General features: G+C 36.5%; 2 protein-coding genes and 1 non-coding gene across 3 annotated transcripts; all 3 read right to left on the reverse strand.

The window, feature by feature from the left end:
- Nucleotides 1–156: 156 nt before the first annotated feature.
- Nucleotides 157–228, reverse strand: TRNAD-GUC (transfer RNA aspartic acid (anticodon GUC)). Its single transcript has one exon. It is a non-coding gene; the product is annotated as a tRNA-Asp (tRNA).
- A 5,557-nt stretch (nt 229–5,785) lies between these two features.
- Nucleotides 5,786–14,835, reverse strand: LOC133708844 (putative ion channel POLLUX-like 2). The gene is made up of 24 exons (XM_062134382.1): nt 14,263–14,835; nt 13,109–13,185; nt 12,442–12,560; nt 12,018–12,304; nt 11,696–11,767; nt 11,249–11,324; nt 11,049–11,147; nt 10,817–10,971; nt 10,615–10,719; nt 10,378–10,464; nt 10,107–10,191; nt 9,871–10,018; nt 9,330–9,406; nt 9,168–9,248; nt 8,553–8,729; nt 8,337–8,450; nt 7,577–7,669; nt 7,333–7,456; nt 7,152–7,228; nt 6,947–6,994; nt 6,780–6,849; nt 6,617–6,690; nt 6,256–6,366; nt 5,786–6,117 (listed from the first exon to the last, which is right to left on the reverse strand). Exons 1-24 carry the CDS (start codon nt 14,340–14,342, stop codon nt 6,016–6,018), a joined length of 2,538 nt encoding a protein of 845 aa, XP_061990366.1. The 5' UTR covers nt 14,343–14,835; the 3' UTR covers nt 5,786–6,015.
- Nucleotides 14,836–16,160: 1,325 nt separating this feature from the next.
- On the reverse strand, nt 16,161–25,955 carry LOC133708843 (putative ion channel POLLUX-like 2). Its single transcript, XM_062134381.1, has 24 exons — nt 25,695–25,955; nt 24,338–24,414; nt 23,640–23,758; nt 23,044–23,330; nt 22,718–22,789; nt 22,271–22,346; nt 22,074–22,172; nt 21,834–21,988; nt 21,632–21,736; nt 21,368–21,454; nt 21,091–21,175; nt 20,858–21,005; nt 20,325–20,401; nt 20,154–20,234; nt 19,475–19,651; nt 19,259–19,372; nt 18,474–18,566; nt 18,229–18,352; nt 18,049–18,125; nt 17,857–17,904; nt 17,689–17,758; nt 17,524–17,597; nt 17,180–17,290; nt 16,161–16,605 (listed from the first exon to the last, which is right to left on the reverse strand). The coding sequence occupies exons 1-24, from the start codon at nt 25,787–25,789 to the stop codon at nt 16,504–16,506; spliced, it is 2,553 nt and encodes an 850-aa protein (XP_061990365.1). The 5' UTR covers nt 25,790–25,955; the 3' UTR covers nt 16,161–16,503.
- Between the last annotated feature and the right edge of the window lie 1,539 nt (nt 25,956–27,494).

Below are 27,494 nucleotides of genomic sequence, written 5' to 3' on the forward strand. Positions count from 1 at the left end.
TTATTTTTCATTGTATGCATTTGAGTGATTCTACCGCCAATTACCTCGGTTAGGTCCAACGCCTAATCCCCGAGGTACGATAATCAAGGTTCAAATACTTTCCCTTACTTGGCAACGATTCGTATGCTTGCGAGAGTTTATGAGTCAAGTCAATGGCGCCGTTGCCGGGGATCGAACCCGGGTCACCCGCGTGACAGGCGGGAATACTTACCACTATACTACAACGACGCCATTGACTTGATACATATTTACGCAAGCGTACGTATCGTTGTCAAGATAGGGAAATATTATGCCCAAGTTTATCGTACCACGGGGGTTAGTGGCTAACCCACAATCTTTGGGTGGTCGGAACTAAAGACACTTAGCAAATAAAGAAAAGAAAAAGAAAATAAACAAAAATGCTAATCTAAGGCACCAAGCCTTAGCAATGCTCGGCTTTGGTTTTCATCAAAACCTAATCAAAACTAAGAGCCTAGTGGTGGATATAAACAAATGAGTCGAAAATTGTAGGAAGTTTTGAATTGTGAATTAACTAAACTAAACGCAACCAAAAAGTAAATTAAACAACAAATTAACGAACTAGAAAATTAAATTTGGGTTTTCAAATTAATGGGAACATGGGAGTGTCGGGTGATTCACACTAACTCTCTTGCAAATATCAATGCCAATTTTACAAATGCATGCATTTCCTATATGTGTCAAGTCCCGTATCTAGTACCGGTTAAGGCTACTAAACCAATTATCCTTTCGGTGTATCGATTATGCCGGTTAGGGCCACAATCAACTCTCTAATTTGGGCATTACGCTTGTTAAGGCCGCAATATCCAAAATTAGAGGCCTAGAGAGCAAGATAATAGAGACTCAAGTAAGCTTAGCTACAATTAAGCTAGCTAATGGTTACCACACTTAAATCCTAGATGCAACAAGACCAATAAGTTGTCAATTTATCAATCTACTCATCACAATTGCCCACAACATAATTTCAAAGGGTGACAAAGCCTAGAAACATGCTTCTAAGGACCAATAAATTCTGATTTAAAGCATACACAACGGAAATTGCATTTATTAAAATTAAAACATCAATATTTATACAATATGAGTTAGGGGTTCACAACCCTAACTCCCAAAATTGAACTACTCACTACCCATAGTCAAATACATCATCAATAGCAAATAAACTTATGGAATAGATAATAAGGAAGAGAGGGGAGAGTTAGCTTGGTAACTTCTAGCTATGAGCTAGTATGAACCAAACAATTTCTTCACCCAACTACCCAAAATAGAGGTGTGGTGCTCTTGATGATGATTCCCTTAAAGCCTTGAGTGAGTCCTTCTAAATACCCAAAATAAAACTAATGAAACTAAAGAAAATGAAGAGGGAGGAGGAGAGGATGAGAAAGAGAGCAGCCCAAAGGGGGCACTGTTTTGTGTTGCGGCCCTGCTGGTGTTGGATAGGATGAGGGAGAGGATATTTGTATATATATATATAGAATGATTATTAGGTTTGGAATGGATGCTCGGTGGTGTAGGGCTGGAAGGAGAAGAAAGAAGAATTGGGACACATGGCAGAATGTGATAGGAAGAGAGGAAAAAGGGAAGAAAACAAAAAGAAAAAGGAATAAAAGGAGGAAGGAAGTGCACGTGGGAGTGGGGGGGGGGGGGCGTTTGATTCTGATGCTGACGTCATCATGACGTCAGCAAAGTCATTTATTATTTTATTTTTATTTTTTTCCTTTTCTTTTCTTCTTTCTTCTTTCTTCTCAATGCACTTTCACATATACTATCGGAGACAATTGGATTCCACTCCCTTGATGGTGTTGACCATGGTTGACCCGCATTGATAATTTCGTCCTTTTGTCGGAAACTCCATTTTGCTCCAATTTCGCTCTATTTTGCCGCCAATTTCTTCATGTTTCCGCAACTCTACTTATTTGCTACAAGATAAATAAAATTAGATTAATTACATTATAATGGGCTCAACGATTAGCTTATTTCTAGTGTTTTGGATACAATTACATGCATATAAATGCGTGTAATCACTTCACTTTCTCAGAAATTACATCACGATTAAGCCATGAACTTAATAGTCTCAAGTATCTCAACCTTTTAAATTCTTCATTTTGTATCCGGATTCCATTTGTCACCACTTTATCGACTTAATTAACACTGAAACTTTCAAACTTCTAGCAACGTGAGAAGCATAGACAAAACTGGACCGACATATTAACATTAAACTCTGTCAGTTGGATTTTGGTTACTTGAGGGGAGAAGTCCCATGTTTTCTGGCTAATTTGACATATATGCCTTTCAGAAGTTTGAACTACGATCAACACTGGTCAAATCCCGTCTTGCCTTGTGAAGTTTACCACCCAACTCTTCTAACCATAGTCTAGCAATTTGCAAGGACCGATTGTCAAGTAACTCTTCCAGCTTAATTAAGAATCTGAAAAAGCCGTAATTTATACATAACACAAGTCGTAGTCAAAATGAGAAAGTACACTACAGTTGATGCCATGCACAAGATAGACTATATGAAAGAGATCAACAGTACAGTGGAAAGGTTTAGTCCCTTCATTTATACACATATAGCCTAGGCTTAGTTTCTCAACCATCGTGTAACCGTATAAGACTCAACTATGAATTTCAAAACAGAGCATTTGAACCACTTTGTTGTACAACATAGCTAATAGTACAGCAAGTTCCCTTGATTATTTGCCAATTAGCTAGAATACAAATACCTTTTTCTTTCCTTGAATGTAAAAGAAGATTAAAACAGAAGAGTTAATTAGATTCTCGGGTTGCATATCTGATTCAAGAGTATATTTGGATCCCCTTCTATCAACTGTCTATACATTATGCAATTCAAATGCAGAGACACATATTGATACAAAATTGTAGACCCAAGGAACAAAAACACACAACGATAAAAGATGCAGGTTGAATAAGCACTTCATTCATTTCTGTGGCAACATAAACACATAGTGGTACTTGCAGTTGCGGCTCCATAAACTAACAACACTAGAGTGATAAATAGTAAACAAGATGTGTCCCTAATCAAAGTGAAAGATGACGACGCTTGTGTGAGAGCCAAGTATTGATGAACTCCATCGGTGATCCTCGCTTCTTGTTGAATCCTGAATTGACACCTTTGTAAATTGGTGCAACTGATGACTCCTTAATGTGAGTGTTACAAACACAGCAGTCTTCATTGTTCAAGTTTAATAACCAAAAGGACAAACAAGGCCAGCAATACAAGTGTCCACACACTGTCACTACCGGTTCTCTGGCCACAGGATCACAATACCTACAATCATACTCTAGCTATCTCATCCTCATCCTCATCCACATAACATTTTTCTTCATTGTTGCCCAGGTATACTTGAAGCTTTGCTGGATCTGTAGCAGGCCAGAAGCAGTCTTCCTGATCAACCTCTATCTCATCCTCATCGTCATAGTTTCCTCCTGGTCCTTCATTGTTGACATCTTCCTCTCCACTATCTAATCCTCATCCTCATCATACTTTCTTCATCATATTTTTCTTTATATGATGAATCAGAAAGTTCATCACCAACACCAGAGTTCTCGATCAAAGGCTTAGACTGAACGAGGGAAGGCTCAATCTGTGAATCAGAAAAATCCTCAAAGATGGGATTTTGGGTAACCCATGAGTCTACGGAAACTGGAAGACATAGACTTTTGGGGTGTGAATAGTGTAAGTATATTGGGTTATTTCCACTCAACACATAACTTTCCCACAGCTACTAGGAAAGCACAGATTGCAGAAAACTCGGTTAAGGACTCCTCCAAGTTTCCCGGTGATTCAAGAAGTCAATGTAGCATGCAAGATCTGAAGAGGAAAATCTGGCAGAATCGCTCTCACTGATCTTGTACTCGTTTCATCATTATCTTTGATATGCATATCGATTAATTGATTTATGTATTAAATGGTTTAATGATGTATATCAAATAAACGATTGGTTTTGCTAAAAATTAGGAAGCATTGAGCTTTGATTGTTTATCAAATCAGTTTTAAAAGCCTTCCTTGTTTTTATGTTGATTGATTCGAAAAAGATTTCTGATTGAGGGGGAGCATTGCTCCTCTATAAAAAGGTGTTGAAACTGCAGTTTATGTGTAGAGTTTTATTGTGTGGCATATGTTTACACGAATCATCTTCTGAAAAACTCTCTTTACATGTTTCATTTCCTTACATACTCTGTCACTTGCATATTTCCTTGTCAAGATCAGTGAGATGTTGAGATCAAGGAAGATCAGTAGATAGGCTCATATTGATAGGGTGGTGATTAAGTAAGAAGTTAGATCAGTTATAATTCAAGTTAGCATTTGTTGCTAAGTGAAAGTGTTTGTTATGAACAACACTACTTGTATACTGTAAACTCATTTGTTTCATATATGATTGTTTTTTTCGTGTTGGCTACGTTAAAAGCCACGCAGTGAAGTTTCGTCAGTGGAGAGGTTTACACTGCGTTAGCAATTCTTGTGTACTTCTTGATAAAGCCATTACATTGTCAAGCAGTTCTATCAATTATATTGCAATATTGTTCTGTTTGGTATTTTCAAATAATGGGAGCCATGAAAGAATCAATAGAAACTCAAGTGTGTTTCCTAAAGCGGTCTACTATATATAACCATTTGGGGTTTGTTTCCTTAGTCCATTGTTTTCATAAGTCCGTGGGGACTCACGTTTCATGATACCCAAGTTTCCCTATGACAGTTATTTCCTACTTATTTTTTTGTTTGAATAGTTCTTCTTTGTTTTTGACGCAGTCGGAATGATCGGATTGATAAAACTAGGTTTACCAGCAATAAACCTAAGCAAGAATTCTGGAGTCCACCAGAGATAAAAGAGAATAATCTCAATTTTATTGATAAAAGATAAAAGATGTGTTCTACAGCCTTAAGGCGGCTTATTTATAAGATAATAAACCCTAGGGCGACTAACAATGAAACCCTAAAGCCCATGGGTAAAAACGAAAACAACCCGAAATAAACTAGGAAAACGAAAACAACGAAAAATAGAAAAATGCAGTTTTGAGGGCCTAAACGACCCCGAAAGCCCGAAAAAGGTCACAGGTCGTAGCAAAGCGACGAGTTTGATTTCTGGCGCGATTCCCTTTCCGGAAAGGTAAAGTGCGTCCCAAACGGACTCCGTGAAGCTGTTTCGCGTCTACTAGTCACTTTTCGTTTTCCTCCTTTAGCACGATCCAACTGTTCTTCAAATTGGGCTGCCATCTGTTCTGCATCAGTTTTCCTGCCTCTCAAGTCTGTATCCCATCAAAAGCTGCATTTTGGAGCAAAGACTCGGACAAGAACAAAAGGGGTCGATCAGATCTACCTTGATTTAAATGAAGTTCTCTTTTTCCTGCAAGGTGATATACAGTTGTCGAACTCAGTATATATGGATATGTACAACCAAAAACATTAAAAAAAATTAAAAAAAATCTTGGAGGTCAGCTCAAGTGGTAAGAGAGTACGAAAAGATATATTAAGATTTAAGATTAAAATAAAAAGTTTCGAACAAATTTAGTATTTTCTCCGTTCTTGCTTATAGTACTTTCTCAAGACGATCGAGTTCTTTTAGTGTATGTGTAAATGGCTCGGCACATACTCTGAGCCATGTCGATCGAAGGCAACATCAGACGAGATACCAGATAGAACCTCATTTGAGTCTCAGATACCACATAGAACGTTATTTAGTTAAAAGAATGTAGCTAATTAGCACTAATTCTCCACATTCACGCATCTCGTGCAATAGTTTTTATAGCATAACAAGAATGATGAACCTACATCAGTGTTACAATCTTATAACAATAAAGCTAAGTAATGTAGTCATTAATTTGCAGTTTTATTGCCGAACTGACCAATGGTATAACGGTGCAAGCTCAAAGAACACGCTCACTGTAAACATGTTTGCTTCTATACTTATCAAGTGAGTTAGACTGAGAGGAAAATTGGGGTGAAAGATACAGGCAACTGTGAAAGACCAAGAGGCCATTCTACAAAACGATCGGTTGTTCTCCTTCAACTTCAGATATAACTATTAACGAATCTGTCAACTCAAGGGAGAGGGGTTCTGACTTGGGAACTGGATTAATAACCTGCAACAGAAGATCAAACAAATATGAATGAGAATTTGATCAATACATAATCAAATATCTATGTGCATATAATCATATGTATATTCGAATGAGAATCTAAAGCAATTTATGAGGTAAAAAACTGAAGATGACATATACCTTCTTATTGTTTTTCACATAACCTATGGCAACTTCCTTCCGTAAATGAGCTCTTTCAGCAAGCTCCGTGAAGGATGGAGTCTCTCCTTCTTTCATATAGAGTCTGATATCCTGTTGGTATAAAGCCAGGTAAGTAAATATAGAGCCACTAACCCCATTACTGATAAGACAATCTGGCTAATGAGTCAAAAGACCCAGTTTTCCAATAAAATCATGGCATCTGAAAACCAAATAAGAGTCCCTATTATGTTGCATCCATATCAATATTCCTTTCATGCTGAACTAGAGCTCTCTTAATCCTTATTATTTCCACTTGAGGTAAAATATGTATACAATATATTGAAAACTTACGGCAGTTTACCTTCACATATATTTCATCACCTTCTGCATTCAGAATGTCTTTCCACACCTCATTTAGTTCACTTTCCACAGCGACTGTTATGCAGAAACATAGTACTAGTTAATTTGGAATACCACTATTATGTATGTTGAGGAGAGGTACATATAGTACAGTAATGTAAGACCTTGAGCTGTTACGAGGCTCATTACTTCCTCCGCAGCAATATAAGTAAGCGATGGCTTTATTCTTGTGATCTATAGGGATTGCCAACGTATAATAAGTATTTAGTATCATTAATTTGGAAACTATAAATAGAAATCATAAACTTTCACAAAGTCTGCTGAAATATACTTGTTTCCCCAATTTCGAGTCCACAATCTCTGTAACTAGATTCTGCACCTGAAATAACCACCTTGTCAGTTCCTTTCTTTTCTCCATGTGAATATAAAGACTCTATTATCGCGAAAGCTATTAAATCAATAATAAGACTCAAAAGTTTGAACTTCACAGATTCGAAAGGAGGTTTGATACTGATGTTCAATTGTGCTAGACCTACCTTTACGCCAAGTTTGTTGCAAATATTTTCAGCAAGAAGTAGGGAAAAGGCGGATTGCTTGTCTGCCCTGTTTGGATCTGAAGAGAGGTTCTTTAATGCAAGGTCTCAGCTATTTCGACCCTAGGAAAAGCACTCAAATAAAAAAAAAAAATTGCTGGCATGGGGATTCAAGTAATTTCACCTCCAAGAAGCCATTCTCTATCGGATATTACAACAATGGATAAGGGAATATCTTCATTCTTCAAAGAATGTTGGATATTGCTTATGGTTTCTTTTAAAGTGTCAAAGTTCATCGGGTTTCCAATCTGCAGCATATGAGAAAAAGAAATGAAGGATTAGAAAGAAAGACAGACTTTCAAGAAAACTATAATAAAGATAACAAGAGAGAAAGTTTCACTCTTTGGGTTCATTGAATGAGACAGTACCCTATGTGAAACCCGCACATGTTTTAGTTTGGCTTGACCGGCACCTCTTCTTGCCTTATTACTGTCATCTAACGGTACATCTGATAATATCTCCTGCACATGATGATGAGACATTTATGTCTGGAACTTTAGATAATTAAATGAAAATTCTGTTGCCTAATGTCTTAAGAGTTCAATAACAATGTCAATTCACTGATAGCAGCTTTAACATACATGTAATTTCATATGAATCAATGATCCTTGTTACAAATCTAGCATCCAGCTGATGCACAAATGCACAGAAGGCTAAATTCTGAAGGACATCATTTAAAACAGTGTAAAGACACAGCTCGGATTATCCCATTTGACATAAAAAATGCAGTTTGCTTTCAGATGCATACCGATTGAGCTTGATGAGAATCATCGATTATGTGAAAGAAAGTACAGAAACTACGTGGATAGCTAGAATAATGAAAATGAAGATGCTCAAGATACATCTTTAGCTGGCATAGGAAAAAAGATAAACTTCTGATTCCACTTTCTGGTATTCTGGTGTACCACACAGTCCACATTAATAATTTCTGTTAAGTTTCTCAATAACTTGATCTTGATTCTAGGGAATTTGATCTTCCTAGGATTGTGGAGTACATTGCAGCCACTTATTAGATATGCTACTCCATCACACATGCACTTGCCGAAGTATCAATGTACTTATCCTAAATTTTTACAACGAAGTTTTTTCTAAATGCATACTCAAACCATAAAGGGAATAAGAGCATACCAAGACACTCCCAGGTCCGAGATAATTGTCATATTCTTCAATCATCTCAACAATGTCTGGCCGCCATCCAAGAAGAAGTATAAATTCTGTTGGTCCTACAGTCCCGTCTGATGCCTGCATTATTAAGAAAATATTTATTCAGACTGATAACGAAATATATCACAGCATTGTGGACGTCAAGCAATTATGTGCTGCTAAGATTAAAAGAGGTTGTACCTTGGAGCCTCTTCTCTTGGGACGTATATTTTCTTTCCTTAATTTTAAGGCATGTGATTGAGTATCACTGTCCTTTTCTACATCTTCCAAACTTTGATTCGCATCGCTTATTTCTTTAACATTTGAATTAGTAATAGGAGGCTTCTTACCCCCATTGACAGGTGAAATGAACAATACCTACATGAGGAAATTGCACGAGGTTGGAAATTAAAAAGTAACTATCGGAATTTAATTACCTGAACAGTTCCATCCAAGCAGAATGAATGAAAATCGAATAAGAAAATTTCTTATCAACTACACCCATTCAGCCAAAAAAAATAGAGTTTTAATATCAGAAAAATTGAACCTAGCACATAATGAAGGCAGTCAGTCAGTCAGCCAATACTTTTTGCCTTGTATAGTTTTAAATTGTTTGAATTGAAATGAAATAGGAAATAGTAACAGAAAATTAAACAATCTAATCAACCATACAAGTCTGAAAAATTTTATAAAAAGAAAATTTCAATACTGTTCCTGATTCTGTTTTTCACAAGTCATAAGAAATCTCCAAGTCATCCTTGCTTGTTTTAGTTTATTTTATGAAAGAGAGCAAATTGTGTCCACAGCTCCACTTACTTTGTCAGTTTCCTGCAAGATCTCATCATCATTTGGGTGGAAGTATATCTTCCCATTTCTATAAAGCCCACAAACAACTGCCTGAAAGGATATCAAGATGCAGAAAGAACCCAAATCAATCAAATTATTCACTAAAGAAGTACATTTGGCAGATGGTGTTACCTTTTGAAAACCAGGTCCTAATTGACTATACTTCAGCCCTGCTAGCCTGGGAGAATTGCAAAGATTGAACACATTTTCTGCAGGAATAGAAATGATATGAACTAGTGTTCCATCTCATAACTGAACCAGGAAAACTAAAAGTAACTACAACTACTAATAACATCCAATACATTGCAGGATGGCCAAATTAAGAAAGGTGACACATGATTGGGTTAAAAGTTCAAGTTCTAGTGCCTAGATATTGCTCAAATTACTGATTCTGAAGACCATACTACTAGTACTAAATGCATTCAATAATCTGAACAGAACTTCCCAATTAAAAAGATGACTGAACTAAACCAACACATGAACTTAAAATGCCATGCCAAATCACTTTAAGAACAGTACTCAAGTTAAAATATTCTTTACCCCTTTTGAATAGATATTCAAAATGTTTCAATGGTTTAAGAAAAATAAGGATTCAATGATAGAAGGTCATAAATACGCCAATAACTTCAGAAGAAGACTATTTTTTTTTTTCAAGAGAGATTTATATCGGTACTTCGATAATTAAGCAAGTGTCTGTAGATCTTTATGAGTCCTTGTTGACGAGAGCATTGAACAAATAACTTGGATGCAACGTTCTCCACAGGCTCTACTTTCAACCCTGAGATTGACTTCAAAAGCTCGCATGTCTTTGAACTTGAAACCTGCATCCGTTAAGGGGAATTTATTAACCTGATTTCAGAAAACTTCATATCATAGTTCTGTACATAAGGAAACTAATTACTGATATACCTCAACAATAGTGGGGACGGATTCCATCTTAGGAATAGGTTGAAGAGCCAGAACGGATAGAAAGGCGTCAGTGTCAACTTCATACCTAATCAATAGAGGATGTCAAGTCAAATTAGTTCCATGGAGTGAAAAGTTTAGATGTGCCAGAATATTCAATGGAACTTCCATATCGCTCATAAGCCCTATTGGCATGACAAGAAATTTCAAAGCAAATTTGAGAGCACATACACAACAATTGCTCAAATAGAATCAAAGTTGATCAAGTCCTCACCGATCTGCCTTTTTTGGCAGTATAATTATGGCACGTGCCTTGTTGGCAGCAGCTCTTTCATATGATTTTGTTAAGCTCAGGCTACAACTGAAACAGTAAAACCTCAATGTAAGAAACCACAAGCACACTAAGCTTTACATACTCTATTAAATGGTATCGCTCCAAAAATTTTATTTTTGTTCAACATCAGATGGAGATGTCTTATAAGAATTTGGATATATCACTCGGTAGTCATACCTTTTTGTAAGGATATCGATATGGTGAAAATCTTTGGCAATATCGTCAACTTTTTTGTGCATCTGCTCTCTTGGTAGATCAGACATTAGAAGAATTCTTTGCTGCCTGTGAACGCATAACACAATAGAATATACACAAGCCAGTAGCGTAATCATGCAATCCAGAGATAGAAACCAATGTCGACAGCACATGAACAGATTACCTAACTGTAGCAGTACCTAAGCGGACAGCAACTTCATGATACTTATTTATTTGCTTTAGTATGAAAGGAAGATGACTGTTCACTCCACAAATAATGATGTGATCAGTCTCCAGAACTTGCAATTGTGCCCCTTCTCTGAGCTTGTACATATTACTCTGCGCAAATGATGGTCATCAGGATGCAGTTTGCATATTAGTTGAGTGTATAAATGTTTCTTGATTCAAGAAGTTACCCGGAACTGTTCAGTCATTGTGCTCAATAAGCGGGAGTAAAATAATATGCCCCATATAGCAAGAACGAAACCAATAACACGTTCAATACGTGTTCTTTGCTGCAGTGTACAATACATATTATTTAAAATATGGTAAATAAGAAACAGTACGTAAAGATGATAACAAACGACAAATTCAGAGAAAATAAAAAATATTCCACCTTTAGATGTGTGTGAGGTGAACATAGGCATGCCCAAGCTTCCCAGAAGCAGTCCTCCAAAGATTCTTTACTGTCCCTGTGCAATATGGAAGTTCAAAACCCATATCCAGGTTTGCGGATGAGTATCGGAAGCAGAAAATTAATTTAACAGACTAGAATCAAATAATGGACTAAGCAGCACAACGAGTTGATGATAGATTGATGGGAAAATTAGGTAAAAATAGATATACTCAAAAGTAATTTGTGCATATAGGACAAACATTGTAAACCAGATAATTGTTAAATTCATTTTATGATTTTATTCAGACATAATCCATAAATCAAAGTGTTGCTCGCAGACATAAACATAAAATTTAGATACATATAAAGGTAGTAGAGGTTCCAAAGGCTATTGTAACTTTCCACACTAAAATAATCCCAGCACTCTTAGAAAGATTTTTAGCTTACCTAAACTTGAAATATAGGAAACCACCAATGATAACAAATGAGACACATGCTACCAGGAGCACTATGAAGTACCTACAAAATAGACCAGCCAAATGAGAACATCATGATTAATGACAAAGAAGCAGGCTACCTAAAGATTACATAGATGATAATTATGCACATATGATAATCATAATCATGAATGGTTAACATTCTAAGCATGAAACCTAAACTTGATCGTGAAGAACTCTATCCAACACATCAGAAGCAAGATTGTTAATCAGTTGACTAGACACTGCAGGAGCATAAACTAAGCGCAAAACAAATCACATTTTTTACTTACGTGGCAACGTTTTTCTCAAGTTGGACGTTAAAAAGATACATCAATCGATCAAATCTCCATCTAACATCTTGACATGATTGCAACAACACATCCAATCCAAGAGGCTTGGGCTTATTCAGAGAATTAGAAGCACAGGCAAAAGGCAACGTGGCAGCCTCTAAAGTTTGGACAGCACAGATAAGTCTTTCTTGGACGATCTTAATGAAAGTATCAACAACATTTAGCTTTGCCAGTCTAAGTGGAATATATAAGCACGTCAATCCCATCAAGACTTTTGCTTGGTGAATCTGCATACCAGAAAATTTAAATGAAGTAATGAACTATAATCGAACAACCAATTGTAAATTTGTTTTGTTCAGGAAAAAGAAATTAAGAAAAATAAAGTAACGTGTTTTAGTAAAGCAAATTCTTACTCTACACTCACCTGAGAACGTTTCACTTGTTCTATCCTAAGGAGTTCAGTGTCCGAATCAGCTTCAACATTTATGTACATGGTGGAATCTAGTCTATCGCCTGTCTTTTGAGACCTGACCTTGCCTTTTCCTGTAAACAAAATAATCCCAACATATGTAAAATGTGAAAAGATGCAAGATATGGATAACCATACGTGACAGCCACCAAGGCAATGAAACAACAAGACCATTATCACAGTCGAACACCTTTCGCCTTTGCTTCTTGTTTTAATTTTTATTTCGTCCTGTTTTACATCTTAGTCTTTTATTTTCCAAATAAACTTATGGTCATCACCATAACTTTTCAACCAATCTGACCCAAAAAAGACAACTTACTAAAACTCTTACATTCCATCAAAAACCTGCTTAGAAAATGGAGGATAACCTGGAAAGCATGACATGGCCAAACTTAGGCGATTGTTGAGGTGAAATGGGTCTATTTAGGATTTAGTCTGATGCCACTTCAATCATTTTGTAAAGTCACTGGTTTTCTTCCTCATTGGAATCATAGGCTTATCAACCTCATAAAAGGGAAGCCCAATAATTTACTAAACTGACGATTGATGCATTCATACTTGATAAAGTATACATACTAGAAGGCATTTCAAGATCTTATTAACATAGATAGGTTGTTATTACCTCTGTTTGGAGTTATGAAATTACGCCCATGTAAAGATGAAGATTGGATACACCAGAACTGGCAGGGCATATATTTCCTGAGAAGTACGATGAATGTCAGCATCATATGGCTCCTAGCTCAAAAATTAGATTTGGGATAACTGTGCTTTAATGTGTTATCCAATATATGCAATATGCAGTACATTGTAGTAATGTACAAATAACGACATCAGCAATTGCATTGCAAAGTGAACTTTTGCCTCTGTTACAGAAACTAGTACTATTTCAGTCATTCTGACAAAAACGTTGGGAACTTGAATTCAGTATGGATCTGTCATACAATCAAAAACTACATGCACACAATTAATATACTTGTTCGTTCAATACCTGACAGTGTGATTAGCGATTGTGAAGGGGCTCACCAAGGAGACATCTATACATACGACACCGGACGAACTGACCAATTTTATCAATGAGTTTTCAAGTTCTATGGCAGGCAACTACATGGCAGGCAACTACATGAATGTGACTGTAATGCACATGGTAAAAGCATTCAGAGCTAGTTTTAAAAAATAATAATAATAATAAATAAAAAAATAAAAAAAGAGCATTCGAGTTACAATATACAAAAGGTAAGAATTTTACGCATTCCCAGTTCCCAAATACTTGCGAATTACACAAATCTGTCTACTCTGCTATGCGGGAGGCTCTTTATTCGTGTCAAGGTTTTTCATGAAATTTTAAAATGTCCATACTATCCTTACATAACATAATTATCAATTTAAGTCAATAAAATATATATAGAAAAAAATGTAAAATTGAAAAAGTAACTAAACCACCCACTATTCTATGTCCAAAAAAAAAAAAAAAAAAAAAAACAACAACCACTATTATTTCCAGTGGATCCATTTTTTGTTAACCTCACAATATCACCTGCGACAAATGTGCAACCACGTTGCTAGTTACATTAGTGTGAGTAAATCATACTCCAACTAAATCATAAACCCTTTGACTTCAATGTCCACTTGCCCACAAAACTAGAGCACTTCAATTCATGTAAAAGTGGCAATGGCTCAATGCCATATCATCAACTAGAAAAACTGACACGCGCTCATAGACACACAAACCCAGAAAGCCAAAATGGTAACAATGAGGAGAAGAAGAAGAAGAAATACCTCTTTGGAGAAGAAGGAGAGGGATTGAGTCTCGGAAACCGGTGTGGCAAAACGCACAGCTGCAACTGACTCACAACCATCTTCTGCTGTATCTCTCTCCGTCAGAGAGAAGAAGCTGTTGTTTTTGAGCTGAATGACTGGACCTTGATGAGGTCAATAAAGTGAGCTCAAGTCTGAGGTGTGTTTTTCTTGTTGGGGTTTTTGTTATGGGTATCTACAAGAAACAGCACCCGGCCGGACCATGGCAACTACAGTACGCGTACATGCACTGTCGTTTTCAACCTTGTAAGCAAGTAATCATGCATCACCATCCACTTTAATTATTGCCTCACCAATAATTGATAGCGGTACGCACTTGATATATATTACCCAAAGATTGCATCTTAATTGGGTGCAACTTCTCGGGAGTCGGGACAGTGAAGTTTTCTCAGAAATTCCATCAAGATTAGGCCATGAACTTAATAGTCTCAAGTTTCTCAACCTTTTAAATTCTTCATTTTGTATCCGGATTCCATTTGTCACCACTTTCTCTAGTATGAACTTATTTAACACTGAAACTTTCAAACTTATAGCAACCTGAGAAGCATATATAGGACAAAACTGGACCGACATATTAACATTAAACTCTGTCAGTTGGGTTCTGGTTCCTTGAACCATGTTTCAGATTGGTTTCCACTACGATCAAACATTAATTGTCAAGTAACTCTTCCGGCTTAATTACGAATCTGAAAAGCCATAATTAATACATATCACAAGTCGTAGCCAAAATGAGAAAAAACACAACAGTTGATGCCATGCACAAGATGGACTACATGAAAGAGATCAACATGTATAGTATAGTGAAAAGGTTTAGTCCCTTCAGTTAAACACATATAGCCTAGGCTGAGTTTTTCAACCATAGTATAAACGTATAAGGCTTGACTATGAATTTCAAAACAGAGCGGTTCAAATATTTTGTTGTACAGCATAGCTAATAGTACAGCAATATTCCTTGATTATCTGCCAATTAGAATACAAATATCTTTTTCTTTCCTTGAAAGTTAAAGAAAATTAAAACAGAAGAGTTAATTAGATTCTCGAGCTGCATATCTGATTCAAGGGTATATTTGGATCCCCTTCTATCAACTGTCTAAACAATATGCAATTCAAATGTAGTGACACATATTCATACAAAATTGTAGACCCAAGGAACACAAACACACAACAATAAAAGATGCAGGTTAAATAAGCACGTAGTGGCACTTGCAGTTGCGGCTGCATAAACTAACAACACTAGAGTGACAAATAATAAAGAACGTGCGTCCCTAATCAAAGTGAAAGACGACGGACGCTTGTGTGAGAGCCAAGTATTGAACTCCATCTGTGATCCTCGCTTCTTATTGAACCCTGAATTGACACCTTTGTAAATTGGTAAACCCAAGTTTCCCTATGACAGTTGGAAAAAATATTTATATATATATATATATATATATTTTTTGAATAGTTCTTGTTTTCCTGCCTCTCTAGTCTATCTCATAAAAAAAGCTGCATTTCGGAGCACAGACTCGGACAAGAACAGAAGGGGTCGATCAGATTTACCATGACTGAAATGTGAGTTCTTCTCTTTTTCCTGCAAGGTGACATATAGTTGTCGAAGCAAGTATATACGGATATGTACAACCAAGAACATTAAAAAAAATATAAAAAAATCTTGAAGGTCAGCTCAAGTGGTAAGAGAGTATGAAAAGATGTATTAAGATTAAAATAAATAAAAAGTTTCGAACAAGTTTAGCATTTTCTCCATTCTTGCTTATGGTACCTTCTCAAGATGATCAAGTTCTTTTAGTGTACGTGTAAATGGCTTGGCACATACTCTGAGCCACGTCGGTCGAAGGCAACATCAGCTGAGATACCAGATAGAACCTCATTTGAGTCTCAGGTACCAGATAGAACATTATTTAGTTAAAAGAATAGCTAATTAGTACTAATTCTCCACATTCGCGCATCTCATGCAATAGTTTTTATAGCATAACAAGAATGATACCCCTACATCAGTGTTACAATCTTGCAACAATGAAGCTAAGTGATGTACTCATTAATTTGCAGTTTTATTGCCGTACTGACCGATGGTATAACTGTGCAAGCTCAAAGAATACGCTCATTGTCAAAACACGTTTGCTTCCATACTTATCAAGTGAGTTAGACTCGAGAGGAAAATTGGGCTGAAAGATATAGGCAACTGTGAAAGACCAAGAGGCCATTCTACATAACGATCGGTTGTTCTCCTTCAAGTTCAGATATAACTATTAACGAATCTGTCAACTCAAGGGAGAGGGGTTCTGACTTGGCAACTGGATTAATAACCTGCAACAGAAGATCAAACAAATATGAATGAGAATCTGATCTATACATATTTACGGTCTGATATCCTGTTGGTATCAAATATGATCAAATATCTATGTGCATATATATATATAGACGGAGCCGTTCGAGAGTGGACGTCCGCAACCCAGAAAAAGTGCGGACGTCGCTCCTCCGGCCTTGATCGGGCAGTGACGGCGGCGTTTCTGTCGCCGGACGGAACCAGGCCACAACGTAGAGCAGTTCAGAAGCGGCTGGACTCGTCGACGAAGGGTTCGAAATCGAGCTCGATGGGTTTCCATGATTTCCGGCTAGCTCGCCGCACACCGCTGAGTTTCCGATCACCTACGCCTTCGCCGCTTGATCGAGGCCGTCCGGGATGTCCAGAGGGTGCGTCCGGCACCCGCAGCGCAGCGATCGCTGCCTTCTCGACGCCGGAGTAGGGACGTCCGCACTTTTTCTGGGTTGCGGACGTCTGCTCCAGATCGTTGCTCTGTGTGTGTGTATATATATATATATATATTTGAATGAGAATCTAAAGCAATTTATGAGGTAAACAACTGAAGATGACATATACCTTCTTATTGTTTTTCACATAACCTATGGCAACTTCCTTCCGTAAATGAGCTCTTTCAGCAAGCTCCGTGAAGGATGGAGTCTCTCCTTCTTTCATATAGAGTCTGATATCCTGTTGGTATAAAGCCAGGTAAGTAAATATAGAGCCACTAACACCATTACTGATAAGACAATCTGGCTAATGAGTCAAAAGACCCCAATAAAATCATGTCATCTGAAAACCAAATAAGAGTCCCTTTTATGTTGTAACCATTTCAGTATGCCTTTCATGCCTTAGAGCTCTCTTAATAATTATTTCCACTTGAGGTAAAATATGTATACAATTGAAAACTTAAGGAAGTTTACCTTCACATATATTTCATCACCGTCTGCATCCAGAATGTCTTTCCACACCTCATTTAGTTCACTGTCCTCAGCAACTGTTATGCAGAAACATATAATTACTAGTTAATTTGGAATACCGCTATTATGTATGTTGAGAGAGCTACATATAGTACAATAATATAAGACCTTGAGCTGTTACGAGGCTCATTACTTCCTCCGCGGCAATATAAGTCAGGGATGGCTTTATTCTTGTGATCTATAGGGATTGCAAACGTATAGCAAGTATTTAGTAGCATTAATTTGGAAAGTATCAATAGAAATCATAAAACTTTCACAAAGTCTGCCGAAGAATACTTGTTTCCCCAATTTCGAGTCCACAATTTCCGCAACTAGATTCTGCACCTGAAATACACCACCTTGTCAGTTCTTATCTTTCTCTATGTGAAGATAAAGACTGTGTTTCGCGAAAGCTATTTGATCAATAATAAGACTCAATAGTTTGAACTTCACTGATTGGATGCTGATGTTCAATTGTGCTAGACTTACCTTTACGCCAAGTTTGTTGCAAATATTTTCAGCAAGAAGAAGGGAATATGCGGATTGCTTGTCTGCCCTGTTTGGATCTGAAGAGAGGTTCTTTAATGCAAGGTCAGCTATTTCGACCCTAGAAAAAGCCAAAAAAAAAAAAACGACAAATTGTGGGCATGGGGATTCAAGTAATTTCACCTCCAAGAAGCCATTCTCTATCGGATATTACAACAATGGATAAGGGAATATCTTCATTCTTCAAAGAATGTTGGATATTGCTTATGGTTTCTTGTAAAGTGTCAAAGTTCATTGGATTTCCAATCTGCAGCATACGAGAAAAAGAATGAAGGATTAGAAAGAAAGAGACTTTTAAGAAAACTATAAATAAAAAAGATAATGAGAGAGAAGGTTCCACTCTCTGGGTTCATTGAATGAGGCAGTACCCTATGTGAAACCTGCACATGTTTTAGTTTGGCTTGACCGGCACCTTTTCTTGCCTTATTTCTGTCATCTAACGGTACATCTGACAATATCTCCTGCACATATATGCATAAGATGATAAGACTGGTCACATTATTTTATGTCTGGAAACTTTCTTTAGATAATTAAATGAATATTCTGTTGCCTAATGATTTAAGAGTTCAATAACAATGTCAATTCACTGATAGCAGGTTTAACATCCATGTAATTTCATATGAAGACATGATCCTTGTTACAAATCTAGCATCCAGCTGATGCAGAAATGCACACAAGGCTAAATTCTGAAGCACATCATTTAAAACAGTGTAAAGACACAACTCTGATTACCCCAATCTTTTGACATAAAAACCGCAGTTTGCTTTTAGTCAGCACAGATGCATACCGATTGAGCTTGATGAGAATCATCAATAAGGTGAAAGGACAGTACAGAAACTATGTGGACAGCTAGAATGATGAAAATGAAGATGCTCAAGATACACCTTAGCTGGCATAGGAAGCTATACAAAAAGATAAACTCTTGCTTTTCTAGTATTATGGAGTACTACAAAGTCCGCAATTCATTAATTATTAATGTTAAGTTTCTCAATAACTTGGTTGATCCTTGGCAATTTCATCTTCCTAGGATTGTGGAGTACATTGCAGCCACTCATTAGATATGCTACTCCATCACACACGTACTTGTCCTAATTTTTTACAATGAATTTTTTTCCGAATGCATACTCAAACGATAAAGCGAATAAGTGCATACCACGACACTCCCAGGTCCGAGATAATTGTCATATTCTTCAATCATTTCAACAATGTCTGGCCGCCATCCAAGAAGAAGTATAAATTCTTTTGGTCCTAGAGTCCCGTCTGAAGCCTGCATTAATAAGAACATTTTTATTCAGACATGATAACCAAATATAACAGTGTTGTGGATGTCAAGCAATTATGTGCTGCTAAAATTAAAAAAGGTTTGTACCTTGGAGCCTGTTCTCTTGGGACGTGTGTTTTCTTTCCTTAGTTTTAAGGCATGCGATCGAGTATCACTGTCCTTTTCTACATCCTCCAAACTTCGATCGGCATCGCTTATTTCTTTAACATTCGAATAAGTAATAGGAGGTTTCTTACCCCCACTGACAGGTGCAATGAACAATACCTTCATGAGGAAAGTGCACAAGGTTGGAAATTAAAAAGTAACTTGAGGAATTTGATTACCTGAACATTTTCGTCCAAGCAAAATGAATGAAAATTGAATAACAAAATTTCTCATCAACTCTATGATGATTAACTACACCCATTCAGCCAACAAACTGATAAAATTTTAATATTAGGACAATTGAACCAAGCACAGAATGAAGGCAGTCGGTCAATAAACTGTAACGTGATTAGTTTCTTTCTCCCACTTCTTTAATTAATGGATTCCAATACTTTTTTGTCTTGTATAGTTGTAAATTGTACGAATTGAAATAAAATAGGACATAGTAAACTGCAGAATAACAATCTAATCAACCATACGAGTCTGAAAAATTTATAAGAAGAAAATTTCAATACTATTCCTGATTCGGTTTTTCACAAGTCATGAGAAATCTCCAAGTCATTTTTGCTTGTTTTAGTTTATTTTATAAATGAGCGCCAATTGTGTCCACAACTCTGCTTACTTTGTCAGTTTCCTGCAAGATCTCATCATCATTTGGGTGGAAGTATACCTTCCCGTTTCTATAAAGCCCACAAACAACTGCCTGAAAGGATATCCACATGCAGAAACAATCCAAATCAGTTAAATGAAATAATGTATTCACTAAAGAAGTACATTTGGCAGATGGTATTACCTCTTGAAATCCAGGCCCTAATTGCCTATACTTTAGCCCTGCTAGACTAGGAGAATTCCAAAGATTGAACACATTTTCTGCAGGAATTTAAAAAAAAATGAATTAGTGTTCCATCTCATAAGCGAAGGAAAACTAAAAGTAACAACAACTATTAATAACATCCAATACATTGTAGGATGGCCAAACTAAAAAGAGAAGCAACACATGATTGAGTTGAAAGTTCAAGTTCTAGTGCCTAGACATTGCTCACATTACTGATTCTGAAGACCATACTACTAAATGCATTCAATAATCTGAACTGAACTTCCAATTAAAAATATGTCTGAACTAAACCAACACATGAACTTAAAATGGTCATGTCAAATCACTTTAAGAATAGCACTTAAGTTAAAATATTCTTTACCCTTTTGAATAGAGATTCAAAAGTTTCAATGGTTCAAGAAAACTGAGGATTCAATGATAGAAGGTCATAAATACGCCAATAACTTCAGAAGAAGACTAGTTTTTTCTTCAAGAGAGATTTGTATTGGTACTTTGATAGTTAAGCAAGTGTCTGTAGATCTTTATGAGTCCTTTTTGGCGAGAGCATTGAACAAATAATTTGGATGAAACGTTCTCCACAGGCGCTACTTTCAACCCTGAGATTGACTTCAAAAGCTCGCATGTATTTGAACTTGAAACCTGCATCCATTAGGGGGAAATATTTAACCTGATTTCCGAAAAATTCATAACATAATTTCGTACATATACAGTAATTACTGATAACCTCAACAATAGTGGGAACGGATTCCATCTTAGGAATAGGTTGAAGAGCCAGAACGGATAGAAAGGCATCAGTGTCAACTTCATACCTAATCAATTGAGGATATCAAGTCAAATTAGTTAACTGGAGTGAAATTCTGATGTGCCAGAATATTCAATGGAATGGAATTTCCATATCGCTCATAAGCCCTATTGGCGTGACAAGAAATTTCAAAGCAACTTTGAGAGCATATAGTCCACAATAATTGCTCGAATAGAATCTAAGTGGATCAAGTGCTCACCGATCTGTCTTTGTTGGCAGTATAATTATGGCACGTGCCTTGTTGGCAGCGGCTCTTTCATATGATTTTGTTAAGCTCAGGCTACAACTGCAACAGTAAAATCTCAATGTAAGAAATCAAAGCACACTACGTTTTACATACTCTGTTAAATTTAATTACCATTTGTATCGTTCCAAAACTTTTATTTTTGTTCAACATCAGATCAAGATGTCTAATAAGAATTTGAATATATTTTGGGTTTATCTGATAACTCAGTAGTCATACCTTTTTGTAAGGATATCGATATGGTTAAAATCTTTGGCAATATGGTCAGCTAACTTGTCCATCTGCTTTCTTGGTAAGTCAGACATAAGAAGAATTCTTTGCTTCCTGTGAACACGTAATACAATAGAAAATACACAAGGCAGTAGCTTAATCATGCAATCCAGAGATAGAAACCTATGTCGACAGCACATGAACAGATTACCTAGCTGTAGCAGTACCTAAGCGGACAGCAAATTCATGATACTTGTTTATTTGCTTTAGTATGAAAGAAAGATGACTGTTCACTCCACAAATAATGATGTGATCAGTCTCCAGTACTTGCATTTGTGCCCCTTCTCTGAGCTTGTACATATTACTCTGTGCAAATGATGGTCATAAGGATGCAGTTTACATGTAAGTTGAGTGTATAAATGTTTCTTGATTTCTTGATTCAAGAATTTACCCGGAACTGTTCAGTCATTGTGCTCAATAAGCGGGAGTAAAATAATATGCCCCATATAGCAAGAACGAAACCGATAACACGTTCAATACGTGTTCTTTGCTGCAGTGTACAATACATATTATTTAAAATATGGTAAATAAGAAACAGTAAAGATGATGACAAAAACGACTAATTCAGAGAATAAAGAAATATTCCACCTTTAGATGTGTCGATGATGAACATAGGCATGCCCAAGCTTCCCAGAAGCAGTCCTCCAAAGATTCTTTACTACCCCTGCGCAATATGGAAGTCCGAAACCCATATCCAGGTTTGCAAATGAGAATGGAATACAGAGAAATTTATAACAGACTAGAATCAAATAATGGATTTAAGCAGCACACCGAGTTGATCATAGATTGATGAATTGATGGGAAAATTAGGTCAAAAAAGAAACTCAAAGTAATTTGTGCACATAGAACAAACATTGTAAACAAGGTTATTGTTAAATTCATTTTATGATTTTATCAGGCCTAATTCATAAATCAAAGTGTTGCTCGCAAAAATAAACACAAAATTTAGATATTAAATGTAGTAGAGGTTCCAAAGGCTATTGTAATTTTCCACACTAAAATAACCACAACACTCTTAGAAAGATTTTAGCTTACCTAAACTTGAAGAATAGGAAACCACCAATGATAACAAATGAGAAACATGCTACCAGGAGCACTATGAAGAACCTACAAAATAGACCAGCCAAATGAGAACATCATGATTAAAGACAAAGATGCAGGCTACCTAAAGGCTTACACATTGATGATAATCATGCACATATAATAATCATAATCCTGAATGGTTAACATTCATACAAGCATGAAACCTAAACTTGATCGTGAAGAACTCTACTCAACACATCAGAAGCAAGATTGTTAATCAGTTGACTAGACATTGCAGGATCATAAACTAAGAGCAAAAAATTACATATTTTACTTACGTAGCAACATTTTTCTCAAGTTGGACGTTAAAAAGATACAATAATCGTTGAAAGCTCCATCTAACATCTTGAAATGATGGCAACGACACATCCAATCCAAGAGGCAGTGGTTTATTCAGAGAATTAGAAGCACAGGCAAAAGGCAAGGTGGCGGCCCCTAAATTTTGAACAGTGCAGAGAAGTCTTTCTTGGACAATCTTAATGAAAGTATCGACGACATTTAGCTTTGCCAGTCTAAGTGGAATATATAAGCACGTCAATCCCATCAAGACTTTAGCTAGGTGAATCTGCATTACAGAGAATTCCAATAAGAACATTTTCTAGAAAATCATCACCACCAGCACTATGGCATGAATCAAATGCAAGATCAAGAGACAGTGGGTTCGCCTTCACCACTACCGGCACTATCGCATGAATAATATGAAATTCATGGTTGGAAATGAAAGACCAACCATGATTGAAGTGAGAGGCCATTATAAAAATTTAAATGAACTATATTTGAACAACCTATTGTAATTTTGTTTTGTTCAGGAAAAAGAAATTAAGAAAAATAAAGTAACTTGTATTAGTAAAGCAAATTCTTACTCTACACTCACCTGAGAACTTTTTACTTGTTCTATCCTAAGAAGTTCAGTGTCCGAGTCATCTTCAACATTTATATACATAGTGGAATCTAGTTTATTGCCTGTCTTTTGGGACCTGACCTTGCCTTTTCCTGTAAACAAAATAATCGCAACATAGGTAAAACGTGAAGGATGCAAGATAAGGATAACTAAGACACATGATTCTTTGATACATGACAGCCATCCATGCAATAAACAAAAAGAAATTTTCACAATTGAACACCTTTCGCCTTTTCTTGTTGTTTTAATTTTTATTGCTTCTCGTTTTACTTCTTAGTTTTTTTATTTTCCAAATAAACTTAAGGTCCATCACCATAATTTTTCAACCAATCTGACCAAAATAGACAACTTCTTAAACCAAGAATAAAAGAACTCTTACAATCCAAGAAAAACCTGCTTAGAAAATGGAGGATAACCTGGAGGGGATGACATGACCAAATCTAGATGACTGTTGAGGTGAAATGGGTCTACTTAGGATTGAGTCTGATGCCACTTCAATAATTTTGGGTAAAGTCACTGATTTTCTTCCACATTGGAATCATAGGTTTATCAACCTCATATAAGGTTTGTTCAATTATGTACTAAATTGACGATTAATGCATTGATACTTGATAAAGTATACATACTAGAAGGCATTTCAAAATCTTAGTAACAAGACAGGTTGTTCTTACCTCTGTTTGGAGTTATGAAATTACGTCCATGTAAAGATGAAGATTTCATACACCAAAACTGGCAGGGCATATATTTCCTGAGAAGTACCATGTCAATATTAGCATCATATGGCTCCTAGCTCAAAAAATAGATTCAGGATAACTGTGCTTCAACACGTTATCCAATATATGCAATATGCAGTACATTGTAGTATTGTACAAATAAAGATATCAGCAAACGCATTGCAAAATGAATTTTGCCTCTGTTACAGAACTAATATTATTTCAGTATCATTCAGACAAAAACGTTGGGACCTTGAATTCAGTATAGATACACAATCAAAAACTACATTTGCAACAGACATTGAAATCAAAGGAAGGGGAATTGAAACCCAGAAGAAAAAACTTCTTAAAATTTTTGAGCAATCACTCTCTTACCCTTACCACCACACATTCTCTCCATCCTAAGCCCTTTTATTCTACATTTCCAACTCCAGCTTTGGCATACCCCAATAGTTAAATCCTGGAATCTCTAGATTTGTAGCACGAGGAAGAGTTCAGAAACCTAAGCATTCACAGTTCCCAAATGCTATGAATTACACAAAGATTAAAACAAACCCTTAAACTTTTTCAATTACCAGGTGATGGACTCCAAATTAGTTCGTGCAAAGCATACTACACCATATCCAGAAAATAAACCCTTTGACCCTCAAAGTTCATTATCCAGAACACTACAGCCACTCCAATCCATCTCTAACCGTATAAGTTGCAAAATGTCTTAATGCCAAATCGTAAATAGTTAATCTTGATTAGTTTTATGATCAACGGTTCACAAATATAAGCATTACCAGTTCCCAAATTGTTATGAATTACACACAGATTAAAATCTACCCACAAACAAAGCTCTAAAAATATCAACTACCAAGTGATGAACTCCAACTCATTCACAAACCAGTAACTAAACCATTTGACCCTCAATGCCCATTATCCAGAACACTACAACAACCACAATTCATGAATAAGTGGCAATGGCTCAATGCCATATCAATAGCTAATCTTGATTCGAGTTACTATACAAAAGTTCAGAACTTTAAGCATTCCCAGTTCCCAAATACCTAAGAATTCCACAAATCTTTCATCTCCCACATGATGGAGTTCAAATTAGTGTGAGCAAATCACACTCCAACTTAACCATAGACCCTTTGACCCTCAATGCCCATTTGTCCAGAAAACAAGACCACTTCAATTCATGTAAAACTGGCAATGGCTCAATGCCACATCACCAACTAGAAAACCTGACACATAAACTCAACAGAAACACAATAACCCAGAAAGCCAAAATGGCAACAATGAGAAGAAGAAGAAGAAGAAGAGATACCTGTTTGGAGAAGAAGAAGGAGAAGGAGAAGGAGAGGGGTTGAGTCTCGGAAACCGATGTGGCAAAACGCATAGCTGCAACTGACTCACAACCATCTTCTCTTCTTCTGCTGTATCTCTGTTAGTGAGAAGAAGCTGTTGTTTTTGAGCTGAAAGATTGGACCTTGATGATGAGGTCAATAAGCAGCATTTAAAACATGGGGAGACACAAGAGGATCTTAACAAAAGGCTTCTGTTCTGTTCAACAGAACTAGAATAAGTGAGAGGCAAGTCTGAGGTGTCTTTTTCTTATTGGGTTTTTTGCTATCTAGAAGCAACAACCCAAGTTGGTCCTGGTGGACCATCGCAACTACAGTGCACTGTCGTTTTCAACGTTTGTAAGCAAGTAATCATCACCATCCACCTCAGTTATTGCCTCACTTGAATACAGAGCAGTACTTGGTGATCGATTGGTATGTGGGTGATATTTGATGATATTGAGAACATTAGCTCAGATCTTTTTGAACATTCGTGTAACTGGGTCCGATTTTTTTTTGGGGCTAGGCCAAACGTTGTAAAAGATGGAAACTTTGTCAAAATTGTGAACTTTTTTAATGTGCCCGGTTACTATCAAAGATCGTAAACACCCCCATAAGTCTCTTTCAGTCTTCCCACCCATCTCATTCTCAGTGATCTCACCACTAAGGCACTATAACACTAGGACCGATAATGTGTTTTCGCACCTTCAAGTAATGACAACCTCATAAATAGAGAGGAGAGGGATGGATTTGTAGATCATGATCATTGACTTATACGAAGCAATGGGAGGTAATCTGCGTGAACCTCGTGATGGATTAATAACATATTACAGCTGCATATAAGAACTATTTAAACATAACATAGAAAATATTGCCGGGTGAACCGCGTGATGGATTTATTACTATTTTATGTGACAGGTGTTTTGAATGACATTTTACATTTGAATAGAGTCTCACTTTCATTTTTTTTTTTTTTTTTAATGGAAGGACGGGAGAGTGTATTAAGTGAGTATACATCACGAATAACTCTTTGGGGGCATAACAGAAAGAGTCAGAACCGAAGTAGTTTCAATTTTTACGTGATGAGCTTATTACAGACACTGCAAGTACCCTAAAACTACACAAACAAAAATCGAACTCAAGTCTGCATCTAACTATTGTCATTTCACTCAAAAGTAGTCACTAGATTTATAAGCCGAGAAGACTTCTTTCTCTTTCCTCCCTTAGCCAGTTCACCTTACTTACTTTCTTTAAGGCCTAGTTTGTTTCATTGATTTTAAATTCGGGAAAGAGAAAGTGCTTACTTTCCCATGTTTATTAAGTGCAAGGTTGAGAAAATGGTTCATCTTGCAAGGAAAAATGGGAGAAAAATGAATCATTCTATTCTCCTATAGAAATACAAATGAACCACTTTCCTAAAAAATTCATTTCATAAACCAAACGAGGTCTAAGGATAAGGATTGTTAGTAGCATAAGCCCAGAGTCAATATATCATTAAAAGACAAGAATTAATATCAGAAACGTGTGTCTCAAAATAGCAATACACCTGCCTGCATTGATGGGGCTAGTCAGGGTTGGTGTATCATTGATGAAACTATAAAGCACATGAACATAAATGAAGTCAATGGCCAAGAACTAATTATTTTGGATCGACCACCTAGTTCTATATTAATGATTCACAAATTTTTTTTTGAAAGGTGGATTTCATTAACGCATGCCAAGAGGGTCATTACATATCCTTCTGCTGCCTTCAACTAGACAGATCAAGAAGTTATAGTAGGGAA

This window comes from Rosa rugosa, chromosome 5 (genome assembly GCF_958449725.1).
Source record: "Rosa rugosa chromosome 5, drRosRugo1.1, whole genome shotgun sequence".
Taxonomy (NCBI): domain Eukaryota; kingdom Viridiplantae; phylum Streptophyta; class Magnoliopsida; order Rosales; family Rosaceae; genus Rosa; species Rosa rugosa.